The sequence below is a fragment of the Pundamilia nyererei genome, unplaced genomic scaffold (genome assembly GCF_000239375.1).
Source record: "Pundamilia nyererei isolate P.nyererei 1_Seehausen unplaced genomic scaffold, PunNye1.0 scaffold00053, whole genome shotgun sequence".
In the NCBI taxonomy this organism is placed as follows: Eukaryota; Metazoa; Chordata; class Actinopteri; order Cichliformes; family Cichlidae; genus Pundamilia; species Pundamilia nyererei.
The window spans coordinates 237,315-256,400 of record NW_005187454.1 but is presented as its reverse complement, the minus strand read 5'-3'; the positions used below and the strand labels follow the sequence as shown (position 1 = coordinate 256,400).

General features: G+C 40.3%; 2 protein-coding genes across 3 annotated transcripts; one reads left to right on the top strand and one right to left on the bottom strand.

Annotated features, from left to right (window-relative positions):
- Positions 1–2,853: 2,853 nt before the first annotated feature.
- On the top strand, positions 2,854–12,362 carry LOC102214239 (transmembrane protein 150A). 2 transcript variants are annotated; one of them, XM_005733560.1, is made up of 8 exons: positions 2,854–2,908; positions 4,524–4,795; positions 4,956–5,003; positions 5,133–5,219; positions 6,007–6,074; positions 7,508–7,635; positions 8,548–8,725; positions 11,745–12,362. In XM_005733560.1, exons 2-8 carry the CDS (start codon positions 4,731–4,733, stop codon positions 12,041–12,043), a joined length of 873 nt encoding a protein of 290 aa, XP_005733617.1. In that variant the 5' UTR covers positions 2,854–2,908; positions 4,524–4,730; the 3' UTR covers positions 12,044–12,362. The 2 variants fall into 2 exon arrangements, with proteins under 2 accessions (XP_005733617.1, XP_005733618.1); XM_005733561.1 differs by lacking the exon at positions 2,854–2,908 and adding an exon at positions 3,334–3,350.
- A 4,072-nt stretch (positions 12,363–16,434) lies between these two features.
- rnf181 (ring finger protein 181) lies at positions 16,435–18,552 on the bottom strand. Its single transcript, XM_005733559.2, has 6 exons — positions 18,479–18,552; positions 17,689–17,790; positions 17,469–17,605; positions 17,222–17,337; positions 17,049–17,123; positions 16,435–16,952 (listed from the first exon to the last, which is right to left on the bottom strand). Exons 1-6 carry the CDS (start codon positions 18,505–18,507, stop codon positions 16,893–16,895), a joined length of 519 nt encoding a protein of 172 aa, XP_005733616.1. The 5' UTR covers positions 18,508–18,552; the 3' UTR covers positions 16,435–16,892.
- Positions 18,553–19,086: the final 534 nt, after the last annotated feature.

Below are 19,086 nucleotides of genomic sequence, written 5' to 3'. Positions count from 1 at the left end.
CCCTTCTCACCCTGGACACAGTCTGTTTGACCTGCTCCCCTCAGGCAGGAGGCTCCGGTCCATTCGCACCAGAACCTCTCGCCATAAGAACAGTTTCTTCTCCTCTGCTGTTGGACACATGAACAATAACCGTATAAATGTTCCCACCACTAACACATGACTGTGTTCACTGCATCATTCCATGTTTTGGCACTGACCACCACCTGCACTCATGTATATATCTTTCTACGTAGCACTTTTAATTCTTATTCTTATTTTTATTTTCATGTCTATTTAAGCGTAATTTATGACAGTATGTTTGCACTGAAGCACCGCAGCAATTTCCTAATGTTGTAAACCCGCTCAACATTTGGCAATAAAACCCTTTCTGATTCTGATTCTGATTCTGATATATATATATATATATCTTTCAGTGATTTTATCACAAAACCATTTATGCAACTGTCTGCTGAATAAATCCAAATGTCTTTCCTGTAAATATCACTTGTGGCCGTAGTGAGTCCTCTTTTACAGTATTGCTGAAATTTCTAACTTACAATGTGGTGATTAAAAATGATGGATTGTCATAGAATTTAATATTTCAGAATAAATGTGGGAAAGATCCAAAAGGATTTAAATGGAAAGAATTTAAATTAAAGTTGTCCAACATAGTGACAAACATAGCTAGCAAACATAATCGGTCATACTTCTTTGTACTTTTCATTTACAGCTGAATCTCCCTATTGATCCAGTTCATGATACAAGATGCTAAAACAAAACAACTTTTTACTTGCAAATCTGGGGATTGATATGACCCCCCACACCCCAAAGCCTATGCTTTGTTGTCAATCACAAATGTCCACAAGATCATATTTAGTCCCTTTAAAGCTGTTTAGCAGAGCAAGAATGCAGGTTTTAATCTGCCCTGTAGCTTTTTTAAAGCCTCTGGTCATATACATTCCTTGTTATTTAAATTCAAACACAGATTGTTCAGCCCCAGTAAATGCTGGCGTTTGACCTTTGAAGGTGTTATTACATAATTTCAAAGTGAACAACTTTGCAATCTGCAAACTCCACAGCAGATCATACTTTATGGTATACCTTTTTCGCAGTGTCAGTTTTGGTGTCAATATTTTTTTTAGGTACAGTGAGGTACAACAACCTAATCTTATTTTCTCACTTGCATGTGTGAATTGTACACATGTTCATATTCCAGTTTGTTAAAAAGAGTTAGATTTTGTTGCTGCCTCAAATAAAAAAGAAAACAAAACGGAACAACAACAAAACCCCATCAAAATATTTATTTGTCTGTTTTACATTGTGTAGTATGGGGGAAGGGGGCAGAGTGCTCTGCTAAATGTTGCTTTTTACTAAGAATTTTTATTTTTTACATTTAGATGACTGGCTTCTCCTGCTTCTGCTGTGCACAGGTTATTTTACCTCTAGTATTCATGAAGTAGCTTTGGAGATATTTCAGATATTTTTATTTTCTGGTTTGAAGCCTTGAAAGAATTATTGCAATGATTCCCAACAATACATCATTTTCAGAGACAATTTAACACATCACAATAGGAAACAGAATAATCAAATTAGTGGCGCTTCGACTTTGAGATCTGATTGCTTGTGTGTGACAGAATCAAGTCATCAGTAATGTTATTAGTAACACCACTTTTCTGTGTTCGTCAGTAAAAAATACTGAGTAGATACCGATTAGGAATAGATTAGATTATCAGTGATACTCAAATGCAATCACAGGAAAATAATGGTTAACTTGTGCATTCCTCGGGCATCCTCTCACTCTCCAAGACTGAGGTAAAAAGTCCACTGCCCTCACTCCTGGGCATCTCACTATCTCCACAGATATGTCGTGTGGACCAACTGCTTTGTCCTGACATGTGTGAAACTTCCTGATTCACTCATTTTTCTCCATCTGTCCTCTGATGAATTTTCTTCATTCATCAGCTCCTCAAAATACTACTTCCATCTTCTTGAGACAGCTTGTCAGAGCTAATTCTACTTATTAATTACATGTGTGCTTTCGCTGCTGAGACACACAAGTGAATTACACTGCTCTTATATTGCCAGGGTTGTTGACTGATTATTGGAGGGCTGTCCTGACATGTAGGTTGAACACCATTTATGTGCTTAAGTTTCAGCTTGTTCTGTATCAGGCTGGCAACTCATCATTTATGGTATTCCCTTTTCCCCTATGGCCAAATCCATCACTTGTTAGAGATGAGTTCTTGTGGTAGAAACTTTGAAAAAGAGAAGAAGAAGAAACTACAATGAGTCAATATTATTTTAGAAACAAAGCACACATAAATTTTGATCAGCTTACGTTTCTGAACACATTCAAATCACGTTTGTTACTTAACCACCTCACCAAAAACTACAGCGGGGTCGCACAGTAGGGCCTGACAGCACTGTGAGCTCTGTCAAGTTAGTTACACTAGAATAAAAGATTATATGATTGTAAGAAAATAAAAGTGTTTTATTTCCAATATGCAGACAAAAAAAATGAAGACTGAAGGTCTAATTAATATTTTTATGCAAAATCGGCTTACATGTAAAAAGGTTTCTGTCGGTTGGCCCCAAAGGTGTGACTTCCGGGCTTGATTGGCAAACTGAGCAGATGTGCATTAAACGGAGGTGGTGATTTATATATATATATATATTTTTTTTTTTCTTAGCGGTGCAGAGCATCTTCTGTATTTTATTACCAATGAAATAGTTATTGTTATAAAGATAAACTAAATTATTTGATAATTTATTTATTCTTAAGGAAACTCTAACAGCAACGGCCACTATATATTATTTTGAAACGCCCAACCGGAACTTATTTAAGCAATTACCTCGTTTGCTAAGAAAACGCTGTTTTTAAAGGGAAACCAAGGTTGTTGAGGTCTGTGGTGGGCATAGCAGGTGGAAGGTAGGTGTAAACTAATTTTTGCACTATAGCTGTCCAGTTACCACAGATGTTCTCAGTCTTTAATTTTTTCTTGTTTCGGAGCTTATCGCTGGGGTTAGCGGAAACCGAGATGCGTGCAGGTGTCAAGTCAAACGAACTGGTAAAGTGCGAGCTAACTAGCTAGCTAGGCTGAAGCTAGCGAGGCTAACGGTTGGATTTCCGCGGTTCGCAAAGAAGGCTGCCGTGCTCCGGGATCTTACTGCCTTTGGTTGGCCGGAGTAGACAGTGGAAAAGTTAGTGTTGTTGGCTGTTCGCAAAAAACATACTGTCACGGTTGTATTTTGCCTTTTATAAGTACAGTGGCGAATATTTGCTGTGAGTGGCTGCGGGCGGTAAGGGGGGGCATTTCCTTTACATAGACGGTTCTGTTCAGTATGCTAAAGTCCTTCTCCGTAGAGGCGAGGTAAGAATAATAAAAGGCCAGTCATCCTCTTCATTACAGCATATTTTACAATGTTACATTTATAAATGCTAACTTTTAGTAGTTTTTCATAATTAAAATTACTTGTATGAGTAAGTATGTATGTTGTGAAGCCAATTGGTCTCGTCAAACAAGCAGGCAAGTTATGTTTGGCAAATGCTAAAAGATAGGAAACCTAAATGAGTGATTTGGGATTTTTTTTAATTTATTTTTTTAAGTTGTAGAGTTTTGTAATTGCAAATGGTAGGGTGTAGTCACTGTGGGAAGTTTTATTATTATTGTTGTTGTTACATTACATAGTAGAAAAAGAACAATAATTTTAACACTGCTTCATTTGTGGGTTCAACCCTTCTTTGGGTACAAGAGCTTGTACTCCATCTAATGCTACTGTATAGTCCCTCTGAGCTAAGGGCACACTTGTAACTGTACCCTGTGTAAAGTGATACACATCTGTGTTGGGGCATGCTTTCCTCCACCACACAGCTGACCTTGACCAAGTCTACATTCTCAAAAGGGTACACCTTTCCCAGACAGTTTAACAGCTTCATGTTGCTGCTCATTTCTTTTCTAGAGGTGCAGTCAGTTTTTGCGTCATGTGGGGAACAGATGCCGTTACAAATGGACATTGGTAATGGTGACATAGGGCAGTCTTACGGAAGATATTTAGTGAATGCAGTGAGGTTTTATTGCTGAATGTGTGTTTTGTTTACAGTAAATGGAACAGTCTTGCATGTAAACTTTATTTTGCGCTGAGGTTCATCAAGAATCTAAGAGTCCCTAAAAGAGTTTTGATAGGCTGGCCATCCTCCTTTGTTTTGTTTGTTTTGTTTGTTTTGTTTTGTCTTTTTTTTCTTTCTTATCAGCATGCTGGGGACCTTCAATTTACTATAAGAGTACGCACAGTCACTGCTTATTTTGTCCCTCGTGCCACACAAGCACAGTGTGTATGTGCTTAACAGTTGGCCGCTTGCATTTGTCTTAAAATGCAACCATTAACAGAGCATGTGAGGGAACTGAGCTTTTTTTTTTCTGTGATATGCATGCCAAGGCAAGATTTTTCCAGATGATATAACACTGAAGATGTGTCTGTAAAAAATCTATCTGAATGCTTCATCTGTTTAATAAAATTGTCCTTCTACTCCTCACCTTCTTTAGGGTTGCTGCTGTTTGCAGGAACGTGTGGAGCAGAAGAGCTGTGCCATTCCCCCCTTTTGCCCTCTCATGCCCCCCTTTCCCCCGTGTGTCTCCCTGTGTGTTAGTGCCCCCACACCCCACCCACCCCCAACCTGATCCGTTGCCGCTCCAGCCCAAAGTCGCCCTCTCACCCCATGCTTGGGACAAAGGTTGCTCACTGCCAGCCCAATGACTGCCTGGATTGTACTACCTGTCAGCTTGTCTGCCTTCTCCATCACAGGAATATGGATAGTGTGAGTCACAGTGCCTGGGTCTTGTATGCTGTCACATTTAAATGTGTTACATGATGGGTCGATTAATTGAAGGGTTTGTGGGAAAGGATGGGGCAAATGGGCTTTTGTCATTGGGGATTTGTTTCTTTCTTTAAATTATGGTGGGTTTTTTACTCTACAGGTATGCCATGGCTGTGATGAATCACCATGTGTGTCCTGTGGAGAACTGGTATGTGATTTTTCTTCTATGAAGGTGATGAAATGGGCTAAAATATCTAATGGGTTACAAAAATAAACCAGAGCTAACTCCATAGCTATGAGCAGGGAATAAACAGAGCTTTTTGTGTCACTCCTACAGGTCTTACAATGTAACATGCATAGAAGAGCTGCCCCGGCCAGGCTTCCCGAAGTCATGCTGCACCATCCAGGACATCCCCCTCATCAGGTCCCTTTGCTACACTTAATGTCTTTGTTTCAGAGTACAAAAGCTATTTTGTGTTAGCAAAGGCCTCGAAGCATGAATTATCATCTTGTTATGTCATCGTTTTGCATAAATTGCATTTGTTTAATTTGCAAATACGCCACTTACCACAGGCGAGTACAATGGCGCTCTTGTAAAAACTAATCGCTCCAAACAAGTTTTTGCAGTCCGTGCGTTTAGATGATTTCTCATCTAAGTTTCAGGCCGTGTAAGCCGACATTTGGTGTCATACTTGAATTTATTAGAGAAGCTTCCCTTGGCAGAAGCATACTGTTAAACAGTGTCAGGTAAAATACATGCGTAGTCCTTTTAAAGTAAGTCTCACTATTCAGCAGCCATCTTGTCATCACCTCAGGGAAGTTATTTGGGCATTTATCTTAAAGATCCTATCTAAATGAATGGGGAAGGGGCCATGGCTAGTCTTATAAATAACTGCTTAAGACAGTGTTTCCTCCTTCTCACACCAGATCATTGAACAAATGGATGCAGTTAACAAAAAACAATAAGTACACTTTTCCATGTTTTTAGTATATCGAGTGGTTTGAGAACGGTTTAGTTTTGAATCTCAGTATGTGACACTGCAACAACATGATTAACTCATGTTTTTCAGTTCATTACATTGTTGCTTTGCTCTTTAAGGGTAGAGGCAGGACAGCTGCCATCTTTGGCGTTTCAGAAATTAGAATAATTTATGTAATTTTTGTTGTGTGTGTGTGTCTTTGTAAATACTGTCTATATCTTGTCTTCACAGTAAATGTGGCTCCTACCCTCCTGAAAGCTGTCTGTTCAGCCTGATAGGCAATGTTGGAGCCTTCATGGGTAAGCCTAACTAAACGCAGTACATGCATGCATATCTTTACAGTGTGTATAGATGTCGATGTAGCTTGCAGTGAGTTGGCTGAGTGTGACATGTAGTCTGTAAACAATGGGGAAAATCTGTTCCTCATTATGTTTTATGTTCTATTGTTATGTTAAGTTTTAGCAACACCCAACGACAGGGTTTTAGTGTTTATGTACTAGTGTTAGACGCCAGGAAGCGACTGTACCCAAGTTTTACTTCCTGTAAAACTACCAGTTGACATTTTAACACTTCCTTTTTTTGTTGTTGTAATGATTACATAATCATTTTAAGCTACTTTCTGTTTCAAGTCTTAATGTTAAACTGAGATAATCATCTGTAAGAACATCAAACTTCTTATTCGACTAGCAAGAATGATACCCTCTGTAATTGATTACCAAAGTATGACTTGGTGTATTTTTGTTTATTTTATTTTTTTAGTCTTTAGTGTCTTAAAACATTTAAGAGCATCTTAAATGACACACAGAAGAAAGGTGTGGGGTCATTTCATAAGGAATGGACTGGTTAAATCTCTAATCTGTCTCTATATTCATTACCAACACTTGAGTGAAAAGCCTGTTGGCTTCTGTTTGTTAAACAAAATTAGGCAGTAGACACCTTTCATCTCAACACTGTCTCCACAGTCCACTCTGTATATTTTATTAATTCTCCACAGTTTCCCACAGGCACAGACGTTAGCCACAAGAGTTATGCAGGGGCTGGAAATAGCCTGTGCTCTCTAATCAATAATGAATACAGCTTTCCTTCCCCCTCTGTCCCTTCCCCTTCATTCACCTTCTGTGGCTTTCCTCCATTCCTTCTCCTCCCCCTCTCTCGTTTTATCACCACTCACTTCTGTCCCAGTTTTCCCACAGCTGCTTGATTGCTTCTCTCCTGCAGCTCTACTTCATTATTCACGTCACCTTTACTTCTCATATGTCTTTCCTTTATATTCCAGCTGTCATGGTTTTATTTTGTTTCCTTGCATTTTTAGTAAATAATGCATTTCTGCAATTCCTCGGTAGACCAGAAGCCGTTTTAGACCCTCCAATTCCTTCCTGTTGGTAGCTTGTGATGTTGGGCTCTGTTTTACTGACTTGCAACCTGGGTTTTTAAGCCTGCTGAGAAAATTGACCCTTATGCAAGCAGAGATGTCAGTATTTGAAAGCCAGCATCCTGTCTAGGGCAGCAGTTACATGAATCACATAGTCTAACCTTTGGAAGAATGCGTGAAGCTACTTCCCAGCTGCCTTTCTCATGATGCAGAACAGCGAGTGTCCAAATCTCAGGCGTTCAAGTTATTCTAAAAAATTAGGAAAACAAAAGCATACTTTTCATACTAAGACCGCTTCGTTCCAATTTCAAATCAAAAAGATTATAGATTATTAATACTTGTTAAATTTGTTTCCAACAGTTGTGATGGTGTGCTTTTTGCGCTACGCCCAAGTGATCGAACACAGCCACAGATGCTGGGTCAACACCAGCGCTCTGGTGTCTGGCTGCACCAATGCCATTGGTCTTGTCATGGTGGGCAACTTTCAGGTAAGTAAAGAAAGGAATATAATGATTGGCAGATATCATAAACCTGTTTTTATTCACAATAGAAACCCATCTAATGTTTAAAATGAGAAAATGTACCACTTTTAAGAAAAAAACCCATATTTGCTCATTTGAATGTGGCGAACAAAAGCGCCCTCGTGTTTTTCCACGATAGTCTGTAAATATCTGAGGACCGAGGAGAGCAGCTGCTGAACTTGAACAGCAGTATTCTCTCATTCTTGTCTGAAATAGATTTTTCTTCTGTTTCATGATCCGTCGGATGTTTTTTAGTTGAAGGGTCTGGACTGCAAGCAGGCCAGTTCAGCACCTACATTCTTCTGTTCTCATGTAAAAATGGCTGCAGTCGGTGGTTTAACAGTCTCCGCTCAAATTTGCATGGCCTTCTCTTTTAAAATAAACAAAACAAAAGCCATCGCCTGAATGGGAGGATAAGTTTCTCTAAAACCAGTGTACATATCATTCAGTATTGATGGGATCTTTCTGTTTGTACAAGCTGTTTATTTCACAGGCACTGATGTGCCTCAATACAATCTAGATGCAGACTTTTGAACTGAGTGCTGCTGATAAGCTGGATTGTCGTCAGTTTGTCTGACCACAGAGCATTTTTTGTTACCAGGGTCAATTTTATATCATCTTTAGCCAGAGAAGACGGCTATGTGTTTACTCACATGTTGCTGCCATCAAAATTAAAATGATCTTAATTTCTAAAATGATACATTTTCTCAGTTTAAACATTTGATGTTTCAGTGTTGTGAATAAAATGAGCTTATGAGACTTGCAAATCATTGCATTCTATTTTTATTTTCATTTTATAGTGATGCTGATCACAATAAGTGAAGACCTCATGGATGTCACAGTTCAAACGGCTCTTCTGACATTGTTTCCATCTGACAGGTTGATCATGCCAAATCTCTTCACTATGTGGGAGCGGGTGTGGCCTTTCCAGCAGGGCTGCTGTTTGTGTGCCTGCAGTGTGTGTTGACCTACCGTCTGGCTGTCACGGCCCTCGACTACTGGATGGCTCATTTCCGAGTGGCTCTGGCACTGGGAGCCATGATCTCCCTCGTCTTCAGTATCCTTTCCTTACTGGAGTGAGATCCTTGTTATTATGCAGATAAACGTATGAATGTGGTTTCAGCTCTTATAAGCTTTTTTTCAGATCCTTTAAAGCCACACTGATGATTTTGTCATTTAAAGGCATGGTGGCTCTGTGCCTTACAGTAAGACCGTCCTGGGTTCAAACTTAGACGAGGCCTTTGTGTGCTCCATGGATGCTCTTGCTCCAGTTGGACCTCGTGGTGACCTGAGCAGGGTGTAACCTGCTTTTCTCGCCACCTCACCTGGGTGGTGATCTAAATAAGAAAAATAGCCTTTGATGTCAAACTGCCTACCTGCCTACTCATTGGCTGATTGGCAACAGAAATTAGAACCGTTCAGCTCCGTCCTCATCAATCCTCTAAGCTGCACGTGTGCGCACTGCTGGCACGGTCTCTGCGCACAGAAAAAAAAAAACTAACCTGAATTAAAATTAAAACTTTGACACTGCAAAACAGAATTGTTTAGTCAGTAAGTGACCGGCTGCTCCCGTATGGGATTAGAACAGACCTTCCCAAAGTATGGGGGCGCAGAGCCATTGCAGGGGGGGCGCGGTATGAAAAGGAAAAAACAAAACAAAAGAAACCCGCTTGGACACTGCTAGCATAATGGACAGGTTTTTGACGGGGCGCCCACACAAATGCAAATCAGGAGATGAAGCATCGCTGAATATGTTTCCAAACCAACTTCATTCAAAGCCAAAGACTAGAAAATATGGTGAAGCAAATCTGCCCTTTGGCTTCACCTGCACAAGTGCCGTGGTAGGTTTCCCCTTCAGTGGGAGCAGCGCTGGGCTCTCCAAATCACGGACAAACAGTATCCCACAGTTGTTTATGTTTTTAAACCCATTTTGCACAGAGAGGCATTTTTTGAAAAATGTATTGATAGCAATGTTGAACATTATTACACAGGAAAAAAACAACTACACGAAAAATAATCACACCGTGACGCCTCTGCCTTTGTAAACAGAGGGACATTAACTGCATGTGTGTATGTGTAAACCTGCAGATAGAGACAAAATACTGTTAATCTGACTATCTGCCATTCTGCAATTCATCTCATGTAAACAATAACATGGCGCACAGCGCAACGTGAAAAAGGCTCATACCTTTGACGTTGCCTGACCAACTCTGTATTCCTCGTCCACACTAAACGCAAAAAATTAGTTTAAAAAAAAATCTGTTTTCGGTGATTCGAAACGCCGTTTACATGTGGACGAAAGGTCCAAACACATAGAAACAGCTGCATTTGCAAAATACGGTGCGGACGTAGCGTGAAAGAGTTTATTTTCTTACTACCTGTAATTTATTGCAGATTACTTGTATTTAGTTAATTGTTTACTAAATGTTTGAGATGTGAAATAAACTGCAATGGAGGAAAATATGGGTGTGTGGTTAAAGGATGTGTTTGCACGTGCATGTGCGCGCGCGGGGAGGGGGGGGGCCTGGCAAAAAAAAAAAATGGGAACGACTGGATTAGAAGATGCCACCTTATCGCATAGTCCAGCCAATAATGTGATTCACATTCGTATACACGCGGCTAATCAACGTGGCTGACAGGCTATGACAGCGTCCTTATGTGCCGACACCGGTGTTTTAGCTAGCAAAGCGGCGTGGCTGATGTGGAGTGAAGCCACGTTAATGACAACGTGCACAACCATTGGAGCAGGACAGACGGAACAACTGACGGAAAAAGTGTGGACTTTACACCAGTTTTTAACTCTGTGTAAAACCAGAGTTATGATAAAAATAGATGCAGTGTTTGTTTTTCTTCCTGAATACTGTCGTTGTTTATATTTACTGCGGGAAGAAATGGTAAAAACTGCGTTTTATAAGGAAAACGCTCAAAAGCCTGTGAGCAAAAACACCAAAAAAACCCCACCCTTTCCTATTGGTGGAAAAATGTACCATGTCGACCAATCAAAAAACGATATACCAACATAGCATTTAGTTGTTTAGGAAGGGGGGAAGTTTTAGGAGTGACGGCGTGTTTTGAGATGTGAGAGATTTGCGAAGTTTAGGTGTAGTTAGTGTGTAGTTAGTGTGTAGTTAGTGTGTAGTTAGTGTGTAGTTAGTGTGTAGTGTAGTCAATAGTTTTGTTGTGTGTCAGAACAATGAGGCGACTGCTGAATGTTACAGGTGTTACAGCAGTGATACATCTGCTGCTGTCAGGCCTGCAGGTATCAGGCTGTTGTTCTCCTTTATCTCATAGTGGACAAATTATTTTTTGCAGCAGCACAAATAATTTGTGTGGCATCAAATTTGATGCAGAACAGCTGATTGTTCTGTAAATAGTTTAAAATGTTTATTTAAAAAAAAAAACCCGCCTTGGCTGCATTTTTAGGTAAACAGCTGCAAAAAACTTTGTTTGCATAACTCAGTTACTTTTTTGAAGAAGTAACTATATAATTAATTGCCCATCATTGGTCTTTATATGCTGTATTTTGCAGACAGAGTTACAGGACTCTCTCCCAGACCACAGACTCATACTCATAATACAAGTCAAGAGTTTTATTTTAAAATTTTTTTGTTGTTTTCAAAATTGGAGTTAAAGTTATTTTTACTTCCAATAGTGTTAACATCCTACACAGGTCATGAACAAGATTTTTTTTTTTTAAATTTCATTGTAAGTGGGCTAAAGCAGTTAAATAACGTTGTCTAACATAAGTGTAAATGCTGTAATTTGATTATTTTAATAAACCATGTAACTTTGATTCGATGCTGGCGTGACCACAGTGCACACGTGTGCTATTGCTCACAGTGGTCCAAGGGACGCTCAGGGAGTTTGTGTGTTCACTCACACATGAAATATTAGAGGGAACATTGGTCATTATAAGTAAGCCTACTGTGGGTGAAGGAAAAAATGAAGACACCAATCATTTAATACTTTAAGTCCATCTGTTTGGTAGAGATTTGAATGTTCTGTCTGCTTCAGTGAGGATAAATGCTCTGTTCTCTCTACAAGAGCCGTTTGTCATCCTTAACTTGTCCTCCAAGGCGGCATCTTCTTCATTCACGAGAGCTTTACCCTGCAGCACGCCGCAGCCATCTGCGAGTGGGTCTTCACGGTGGACATCCTGGTTTTCTACGGGACCTTCACCTATGAGTTTGGCACCGTCACCAGTGAGACCATGATGACAGGCTTGCAGCAGAGCCACCACGGCTCAGGGGTGATCATGGGTTCCAGGGGCCAGGGCTCAACATTAGGAGGGGCAACCAAAGGCCTCAAGTCCCCTGGGGGAAGCAGCACATCGACACATCTCAACTGTACCCCAGAGAGCACAGCCATGTTGTAGCTGTGCAGCCCAGCCGAAAGGTCTGAAACATCACCGCAGAGGTGCTTCACGGGCTCTCACAGGAAGCCAAGCTGACAGACGCAGCACGTGGAGGAAGAGGAGGCGTTCGGATATCCTCAACCTGTTTTTTGTTTTTAAATCTCCACTGTTGGCGTGACCTGCTACAGTTGTTTCCTGTAGTGTTGTTGAAAGTTTGGAGCCATGAATGTTCCTCGGAGGCTGTTGATCTGGGCACTTCTGCATTAGGTAGGGTGTTGCCTGACTGGGAGAGAAGTTTTTATTTTTTATTTTACTTTCTCCAAAAGTTGATTCTGTTCATCTGGCCGTAGCAAAGTCCAGATGAACAGAATCAACTTTTGGAGATTTACTTTCCTGGATGATTGAGGATGCATCAAGACGTTTATTTTATTTTATTTTTTACTCTGCATAGCTGATCTCTTGATGGTTTTCTCCTTCTCCCCAGACTCCTACACAAAACCTTGCGTGGCCGACCTGCTTCGGCTTTTTGCTTCTCTGCATGGCACGCTTTTCTTTCTTTCTGTCTTTTTCTTTTAACAGAAGAGCATTTCATGTTTGATTTCTGAGTTTGTGTAGTAGGTAGGAACCACTGAATGTCTGAGAAATGAATAGTTATGTTTTACAGTTTGAGAGCGCACAAGCTTTTTTTTAATCAATCAGGCATAAATTAATTATCGCACCTGCCTTTGGTTTGGTTGCACAGATAATTTGAATGCAGATGGTGAAGGTAGTTTTTAAATAATTTTTTAAAAACAAACGTGTAAATGTGTATGTTGGGCCTGCGTCCCTCGTGTGACAGCAGCATGGAAATGAATCAATCACCCTTAGCTGATAATCGTCATCTCCTGTATGTCGTTCCATAAATGTGTTGACAGTTTCTTTGAAATGCTAACATTTCATGTTACCCTTTATTTCACCGATGTCCACGCAATAACTGCCATCAGTCATGTGATAATGAGTTTAACGCAAACCCTCTCTTTGCTTCTGACAGATATTTAAAGCCCATTTTATGATAAAACAAGAATCGACTTTGGCGTTTGAGGGTTCTTGTTCGCACATTGATTCCAAGCTGGACCCTTGGAAGCCTTATTTGAGTTCATAGACCAGCGTTTTGTTTCAGTAAGAAGTGATGTGAAGCCCGAGGTAGTGTGATTTATTCACAGGAGAGGTACATATGATACAGGCTGTAGACTGGTGTCAAAGTGCTTTATGTGATGCGTTTTTGTTTTAAATTGTGTTGCCAATTTCTCTTAAGTTGTTATCTTTGTAGTAGCTCAACACCAGACTGCCACACATCACCACTGGTCAAACTGCAGCTGGCTAATGCCGCCTGTTTAGGTTACATTTCTTTATGTTGGAGTGAGTGAGGTGTGTTTCACAGATGCACAGTATTCTGCCCTCTGCATAATGTTGAGTCATTTTAAACTGTCTGAAACACTGGATGCCAGCAATATTTTTTTTTTCTTTTTTCTTTATAAAGGTCACCTACCTCTCTTATTTTATTTTATTTTATTTTTGTCAGTTGGATGTTACTAGAAGGTGAAAGCTTCTGGTACAGAATACAGTTGTGAAACATTTTCCATCTGGCAGCGTTTGAGGTATTTAATGTGATGGCGAGTGGGCAGTGTGCGACTCTGTCTGCAAGTGTCTGTCCTAAAAAGTGTCAGCATCCTGTGTAACGGCACAGTGGATGCAGTTACACAGGATGCACAATCATGTGTCTGTTTTGTCAATCCTGTTTGTCCTGCAAAACTTGCCAAAAAGACTAAAATCTACTCCAGGTTGAGTTAATTTTTTTGTGTCTTTTCCGTTTTAGCATTACATCTTGTACTTTTTTTTTCTTTTCTTTCTTCTCATGTGTTCACCTGTAACCTGTTTCGCCATACTGTTACTGAGTCATGCAGTTTGACTCCCAATGGCAGCTTGTTTGAGTCCTCACATTGGGGTTGGGATTATTCTGTTACAGCATCTATACCATAATGCCATCTTCCACAGGCCAAATATTAAATTAGTGGATTTCATTAGTTTGTTTTTTGTTTTGTTTTTTTTCTTTCTATCCAAATGTGCACTTCAATAAGCAGTCAGATCATTGGGTTGTTTGTGTAGGAACACTGTATTACAAAAAGCCGCCTGAACTGTACGTCTTGAACTTTAGCAACACAGAAAAACGTTACTGGTCCTGTTTTTCTTTTGAATTTGAAGAGTATGTAAATGAATGGTAATCACGGAGTCTGACAAATCCCTGAAATCAAGTCAACACAAATTGTTTGTTTTTTATAAATTCTGTAAATATGTATGATTTTTGTCTATCATTTAGGTATTTTCATTTGACAGAGATTTATATTCAAATATGAAATAAAAATGATAAATTATTAGCACGTGGCTTTCATGGACTATTTTAAACGCACAGATTTCCCGTTGTTTCCTCAACGTTACTTTCAGCTGCTGTGTCTTTGATTTAGAAGATTATATTTCTTCTGTGTGGGATGGCCTTCCTGACACAACCCCGAAGGAATTCAGATCTCCTCCTGGGATCAGACCGGGGCTCTTGTTGGGTGAATGTGTAAACTACAACATTATATAAACGGCAAAATTAGTTCAACTCTACAAATCAGTTTCTATTTTCATTTCACTTTTGGTCTTGGGTGCTTCACACTGTGGAAAATGTCAGGTGGAATATTTTTAGGACTCGCCTGTTCTTTAATGCAGCCGTTCACACCAAATGCTGAATGAATTTTTTTTTTTTTTTTGCATTTGGCAAAAGTGCTTGTAACCCAAATTGTGCACAGTTACTGAATATACACAGACACTGTTCCTGGTCAGTTGACTCTCAAATCATTTCTCTCCCTTCTCATTTTTTACATTTTTTTTTTTTTGTTTTTCTAAGGATGAATTTTTCACAAAATGCATCGTGTTGTAACACATTTGGTGTGTAATGGCCTTTATAGAGTGGCTTTGCTTGATTTACAGCTCAAAGCCTTATATATCTCATAACGAGCTTTGATACAGCCAAGACTCATGAGATAATGACACGAGCTTTATTTACCATCTGAAACAAGCAGTTTTAGATTGCCTTTCATCAAGGCAACTGTCTTCTGATTGGCTGCCCCTCGCAAACAGATATTCAGACAGCAGGTGGGTGGGGCTTCTGTCTTCACATAGCTGTGATCGAGATGACTGTAATGAGATCTGTTCTCTTTGTCATACCGAGCCAAGAGTAAAACCAGAACGTCAGTGACGTAGTAGCTCAGCTGGCTCATGATCCATCATAATTCACAGGTTACTGTAATGTATAAAGTGCAGAAAGACAGTGAAGAGTTTTGTCATTGCTTGGATGCACAAACCAATGAAAAGTTAGAGAAGCTTTAAGTCCGTCATATCCACGACACATTCATCTCATGTCACTAAAAGTCTGACCGCCAGTCTAAGACTCATTATGTCACTGTGTACTTGCTAATAGTGGAGGGACATATGGACAGCTGATGAACTTCTCAGCACTCCATGAGTTCACTGATCCTTTTGTCTGAGATGGTGTTTAGAGCAGTCTGAGCTTTTGGCTCACAGGAAATACTTGTGCATACACCGACCTCACAATTTAAAACTTTAAAACAAAGACCAACATGGCTTCCTAATCATAGCACGCCGTACTTGTTAGATAATAACAGCATCACTCTAACTATGGTTAGTGTTTTATACGTTCTAACGTTTTTAAAAAAAGGGCCAGCTACTTATTTGCAAGCATAAATAGAAACAACTTTGGACAGAGCAGCTGACACAAATAGCTTCATAATTGGTTAAAAAAGAAAAGAAAAAGCCTGTTTAAATGTTTCCCAGATTATCACTGTGACGTGGACGCAGTTTGAAGATTGTCATATGATTCAGGAGCATTAAAACCAATTCTGTGCAGATTGTTATTAATATTCGCTCCAGATAGGCTACATGACAGCCAGTGTTTTTTCTAAAATCAAAACATCATGGGACCAGCTGAAGGGGAACTCCACAAATCTTTCCAATTACAGATCAAATTACTCAGCATGAGGAACAGACAGAAAAATCTGCTGAGACCGCAAATGTACAAAAAAGCCCGTTCTCTACTGCGAACATGGAGTTTGAAAGATGCGGGCATTTATCAGTGAACAATGGGCAACACAGAATTTGACGTCCGCTAAGCTTGTTGGCGATTCTTTTAAAATTAAGCTTTTGATTAAAAAAAACAAAATAAAATCCATTTTTTCAATTTTTATTTTTATGAAGAAGTAAGAACAGCAGCAGACAGATCTTAAAATCATAAATTACAAATCATAACTTCATGGTCGTTGAACAAATACAGACGAACAGATTTTGTCCATTTATAGCCTACAAAATTGTTTTTTTGTTTGTTTTTTTTAAAGGAAAGGAAAAAGCAGCTGCTGTGTCTGAGAGCGCTCTGCTGGCAACAGGATGTGGAAGTTTAATGGTCCTAGCTAGTGAGAAAAAGAGCATTTTAAATGTTTAATGACCTTGTTGCTTCCACTGCATTCACACCACGTCAACAGAGTGGGGAGAACAGGAGCTTGTTTACATTAATCCTCGGCAGTCATCCCGATTGCCCGACATTAAGTCATTCCAGATAACCCGATGTGTTTTTTTTACTGTGGTCCATTTTTTCATTATTACAATTTATGTAGGATTTGCTGATATTTTGCCAAATATTTCACACTGTTTCCCCATCCTTGAGTGTGAAACTACACTCTGTTTGAAATGGTGTGCGAATGCAGCTTTATGCACTTCTCAAGCTTTCATTAAACTAAAATGTCAACATGCCACAACCTTGCCCAACAGCACTGCAGCGTCATGTGTACATGGCTCCATGCAGGCCCTCCAGCCGATGCTCGCTCTGTTTCCTTCTCTCCTGCAGATCAGAAAAGTAAATAAAAAAACAACAATATAGAGCTAATGCCACGATAAATGTACGGTTAAACGTTAGGACACACTCAAACACACCCACCTTGTCTTTTTTAAACTGCTCGTAGTCTGCATTATCGGTGGGTAATTCAAGTCGGCAGAGCGGACAGGAGTTGGTCTAAAGTTTAAAGACGACAAAGAAGCAAAAAGGATTTGTAAGAGGTCACGCTCGTGTGTTTTCTATTTCAAAGAGAAGCACAAACACGGGAGCGTTACCTTGTCCAACCATGGCAGTATACATCCTGAGTGGAAAAGGTGTTTGCAAGGCATTTCTCGAGCCGTTTGCTGCTCCTCAAACTCCAGCAGACACACAGGACACTTGAGACCTCTGCCTGTGAGAACGAAAAACAAAAAGCCACATCAAAATCTCAGGTGATATGCACGCTTACGTAGATTTTACATAGATCATGGGCTGATCATCAACCTAAATGTCAGGGCAGTTAATTCTCATGGTTCTGTCTACCTGCTTGTTCAGCAGTTATAACGATCACAGTGAGGGTCTGAACGGCAGTTTTGGCAGCCGGAGGAGGAAGCCTCTGGTCCCAGCTTGACATGCCAGCATAGCGTGCGTCGATCCAGTCCAAGCCCTGTATCAAATACCTGTAAACACCAACGCAGGCGCCAACAGTCAGTCAGAGCACTGCACACATGAGAATAAAGCCTCTCTGTTTGCTAGCCCTCACCTGGCCATCTCAAGGAGAGCATTCTGGCGGTACTGCTCCTCGGGGTCGGTGGGCTCGCAGTTGTGTTCATCAAAGTAGGATGCCATTTCCGCCCAGTACGTCCTGTTCACAACAAAAGAAATCAGGCATGAGACGTGCTGAACGATCATTAAAGCTTGGCTCTACAACAGACAGTGAAAGTGAAAAGCTGAGGAATGCGATTGAGCACCGTGCAGGAAAGTACGAGAAACACAGCTATGCCAATCATACTGCAAAAGCAGATATATGTGCTGCCTTGATGGCAGGGACTGATGTTGTTTTGTGACAGTTTTGTTCTGGATAAACATTCAAAGAGAGTGTGATGGGATCTGAAAGATAGTCCAGTCATGTTTTACAATACAGGCTTTTCTTGGGAACACAATAGAGGGGGAGGGGGGCAGATAACAACAACAACACGAGCCAGCGCAGATACCATCGACCTGCGCTACTTGCTTTATTTCGTGAAAACAAAAGAGAAAAGCGCTCAACTTTAGCAAATTCTGTCCACGTATTAAGGATATAAATAAAACTTCAAAATATAAAACTGAGACCATCGCAAAAAGCGTTTTCCAGCCGAACTGTGTAAACAGTGAGCCAGCCGCTTCGACGTTAACGACCAACAATGGCTCAAAGGCTCTTCCACATTACAAATAGCCTCCACACGGAACTACCGTAAACACCAACCCTTACACGAGCTTTGTACAATCATAAGATACAAAAAGAATTTGTTGTCTTAAAACTATTCTAAACCTGATAAATTTGGTCGACTCACCTGAAATCTTGCAAAGAAACATTTGTCATCTTTCCGGGTACGAAGATAGCCACGTGACTCCTCGTCCAATCACAGTCGAGGTTTGGTTTTCCTCGTCTTCTGTTTTGTTTGTCTACGTAAGCGTGCAAAATGTCTCACTAGCGCCCACAACCGGTGAAAGACGTTCCCAAACACTGAACTTTCAAAGGGTTTCTGTACGAAAACGAATCATTTATTCATCATTTTTCTTATCTGAAGGTTATGAATAATACGGGCCTTCTGCCTAGACTCTGTAGAATTTCTTAAATAAAAAGGGCTAACTTATCATAGTGAGTAGGGACAGCAGGGTGCTGTGAAGGTTGTGGGTTTGAATCCTCTGTTCCTGCGTGTCTTGATCCCCATTTGTGATTTTATATTAGCTGAAGGCGTAAACGTGAGCATGAATAATCTATGCATTAGCTCTGTGACCTCTCCAGGATGTACTCTGCCTATCACCCAGCTGTGACCCTGAAGTGGATAAGCAGAAGAAGAGGGCTCTTACCTCATCCTGAAAGAGGTGCTCTACAGCTGGACTAATGTCTGATTAAAGTGGACCTATGATGATTTTCCTTATTTTATATTATCCATGT

Coding starts and splice junctions, on each gene's coding strand:
- LOC102214239 (XM_005733560.1), top strand. CDS start 4,731: ATGACTGCCTGGATTGTACTACCTGTCAGCTTGTCTGCCTTCTCCATC. Junction 6,075..7,507: donor CAATGTTGGAGCCTTCATGG/GTAAGCCTAACT, acceptor TGTTTCCAACAG/TTGTGATGGTGTGCTTTTTG. Junction 7,636..8,547: donor TCATGGTGGGCAACTTTCAG/GTAAGTAAAGAA, acceptor TCCATCTGACAG/GTTGATCATGCCAAATCTCT.
- rnf181 (XM_005733559.2), bottom strand. CDS start 18,507: ATGACAAATGTTTCTTTGCAAGATTTCAG. Junction 17,791..18,478: donor GTTTCTTTGCAAGATTTCAG/GTGAGTCGACCA, acceptor TGTTGTGAACAG/GACGTACTGGGCGGAAATGG. Junction 17,606..17,688: donor GCTCTCCTTGAGATGGCCAG/GTGAGGGCTAGC, acceptor TGGTGTTTACAG/GTATTTGATACAGGGCTTGG.